The 2,739-nt window shown below is 45.6% G+C and overlaps 1 protein-coding gene across 1 annotated transcript; it reads left to right on the top strand.

The window, feature by feature from the left end:
- Positions 1-201: 201 nt before the first annotated feature.
- On the top strand, positions 202-2,148 carry LOC119901448 (cell death activator CIDE-B-like; the record flags this gene model as incomplete). Its single annotated transcript, XM_038717038.1, has 3 exons — positions 202-341; positions 1,691-1,832; positions 1,971-2,148. Coding segments are annotated over exons 1-3 (388 nt in total), but the record flags the coding sequence as incomplete, so codon positions are not given.
- Positions 2,149-2,739: the final 591 nt, after the last annotated feature.

Genomic DNA, 2,739 nt, shown 5'->3' with positions numbered 1-2,739 from the left:
TGATTAGTTTCTTGTTTAGTTGGCTATAGGCCTACTTGCTGCTGAAATCATCCTCCTGAATAATTTTGCCGTATTTCGTATCAAGATTTGTTTTGGCAGCTCTCCGTTCTATTGGTTCTCAGCCCTGATCAGTGACCAATCACAGGTGGTCATTGTTAATAAATGGTTGGTCATGAAACAGGTGCAGGTACGGAGGCGTCTCTGCAGTCCAAACCGCGTCTGGCGCGCGGGACCGTTATTTCTCTTTCCTCGAGCTCATTGATTAACGTCACAATGGCGCCGCTGTCCATCCAGTCAGGAGTGAACTACGCCAAAACTCTGCTGCCGGACACTTTAGTGAGGTAGGTGAACAAAACTTCGTCGGCTACCAACTGACTGACATATTTTTAAACAACCTCCCACATTAACTTTTTGTTCCTCTTGTTGAATCTGATGCGACGCATGTGGTGCGTAATTTGGCGCACGCGGCGCACCTGCTGCGCGTCAAGGGTTATTAGTGTGAAGCTGCGGGCCTCCCTGCCAGTAAGTATTAGAGAGAAAGAGTCTCTGCTACAATGTTAGTCTTTTTAATTAAGTAAAATGCTGCATTAAAAAAGCAAAAACATAATTATAATTGGCAAAATGTATTGAAGTACTTAAAGCACCGTATCCACTAAAGTATCAATGCAACAACATCTTAATTTGGTCAGGAGAAGCCCATTGAGAATGAGTACACATGGTACACTTAAAGAATCAAGCCTTTGGGACCCATCCACACTCTTAAGGACCTCTGCAACCTGAACTCCCCAAGTGGTACCAGCACCTCTGACTGGAGAATCTTTTAGGAAGAGTTCCATGTTGAGGGACTTTTATAAACGGGACACCCTGTTTGGTAACCACTGACCGCAAAGTTAAGGGGCTACAAAGCTAACTGGATAATTTGTGCAGGATTCTAGATAAAAACGCACCTAGCGGGCTACGTGTAGCTAGAGAAGGCCACTTTACCATTTCGTAGAACTACAGTGATGGTGGATGATCTGGCAACCCTGCATGGTCGTAAGAATCTAGCAGAGATGATTCTGCACGCATGAACAACATGTCCCCACAGTCAATCACAGGTAAAAAGGTGGCTTGAACAAGTTTCTCTCGCACTTCAGAGGGGAAACGGGACTTGTTGTCTATGAGTACAATGAAAGCAACTTTATCGTTCGTCCGTATACCAAGATACTTTAACACGTTACCCTTTCAGTGGCGGCACACCAGCGTGACGAGGCTCAAATCTGAGCTTCAGTGAAAGTCATGAATTTGGTTTTCTGCGCATTTAGAACTAATTTCAGTGTACATATAAATGAAAAGCCCTGCGAGGTTGATAAGTAATCAAAGGTCAAATGTTCTAAAGTATCAAAAGTACTTATGCAGCAGACTGTTCCCATCATGAGTGGCGTTGGATAACTGATGAGCAGCTTTAGTGTTGAACCACTGCATTCTGGTGTTTAATCCTCAACTGTGCATCATGATTTAATATGAGCAGAGGTTTATATTTCAAAAATCTGAATCTAAGGAACCAGTAACTCCAGCTGTTGGATAACTGTGGCGTTTAGGTGGAACATGCTGTAGTAGAACCGGTTCGTCGTTTAGGAAGACTAAAAAAGCACAGATGCAACAGTCTACATCCAGTGATACAGCAGTCGTGTTTTTAATTTGTCTGCAGGTCCGTATCAACAGTCCAGACCACCATCTCTCGTCACATCTTGCCCGCGGCTCAGCCTCGCCGTTTTATGATCTGCGCCCATAGCAGCCGGAGGCGGCGGCGGGGTGTGGAGGCGTCCTCTCTGGACGAGCTGCTGGAGCAGGTGAAGATCCTCCCTGTGACGTTATCTTAAAATATTCACACAGCTTCAGTGGAGAAGATTCAGAGTTTCAAAACAGATCTTTGGCTCATCACCTGCACGCTGTGATTCAGCGATTGGTTTTCCTGTGTTGCGTCTCAGGCGGTGAGGGTGTTCATGTTGACCTGCACCCTCCTGACTCTGGTCCTGGAGGAGGACGGGACTGTGGTGGACTCGGAGGACTTCTTCCAGTCTCTGCCCAACAACACGCCGCTGATGGTGCTGGAGAACGGAGAGAGGTGGACGCCGAACAAGGTGAGCATCAAGTCACGAAAACGCAGTCAGTGTTTTCTCATTACTGCAGTGGAGAAGATTTATTAATCCGTATTGATCCTGGATCTAAGAATCTTTTAGTTCCCAGTTTTGAGTTTCTAACACTACAAAACTGTTGCTGGTGGTTATTTTAAAGCCGGATTTGTAGCTCTAACATGTGACCGTTTCAGATGAGTGGTGTGAACAGGAAGTGGCTCTCTACCTCTGGTGACCTGATCCAGGTTACAAATGACTTTCTGATTTTTAAAAGGCTGATTTTTTTTTTTGTGAGCTGTGACTTTCTGCAGTTCTTCCACAAGATGGCAACGTGTTCACATGTTTCACTCGAGTGGTTTGTGGAGGCTTTGACTGAAAATGTTCCTGTGCATGTTGGAAGTCTTGCAGGAGAAATCATCAGTAATGTGTCGGAGCGTTTTCAACATGCAGTTTAGTTTCTCTTTGAGGCTGAGCAGTCGGACTGTGTGAAGGCCTCGGTCGGTCCACAGCGGCTTTCATCCTCTTGATGGAGGGTGGATCCCTGTGACCTCTGCCCCCCCCCCGTTGAAAGAACAAAGGTCCTGATCAGAATTTTTTTGTTAATGGATTACGTTTTTTTCAC

The sequence above is a fragment of the Micropterus salmoides genome, unplaced genomic scaffold (assembly GCF_014851395.1).
Source record: "Micropterus salmoides isolate LMB-PRFRI ecotype aquatic unplaced genomic scaffold, ASM1485139v1 Ms_hic_scaffold_1306, whole genome shotgun sequence".
Classification (NCBI taxonomy): domain Eukaryota; kingdom Metazoa; phylum Chordata; class Actinopteri; order Centrarchiformes; family Centrarchidae; genus Micropterus; species Micropterus salmoides.
This window is presented reverse-complemented; position numbering and strand designations above follow the sequence as displayed.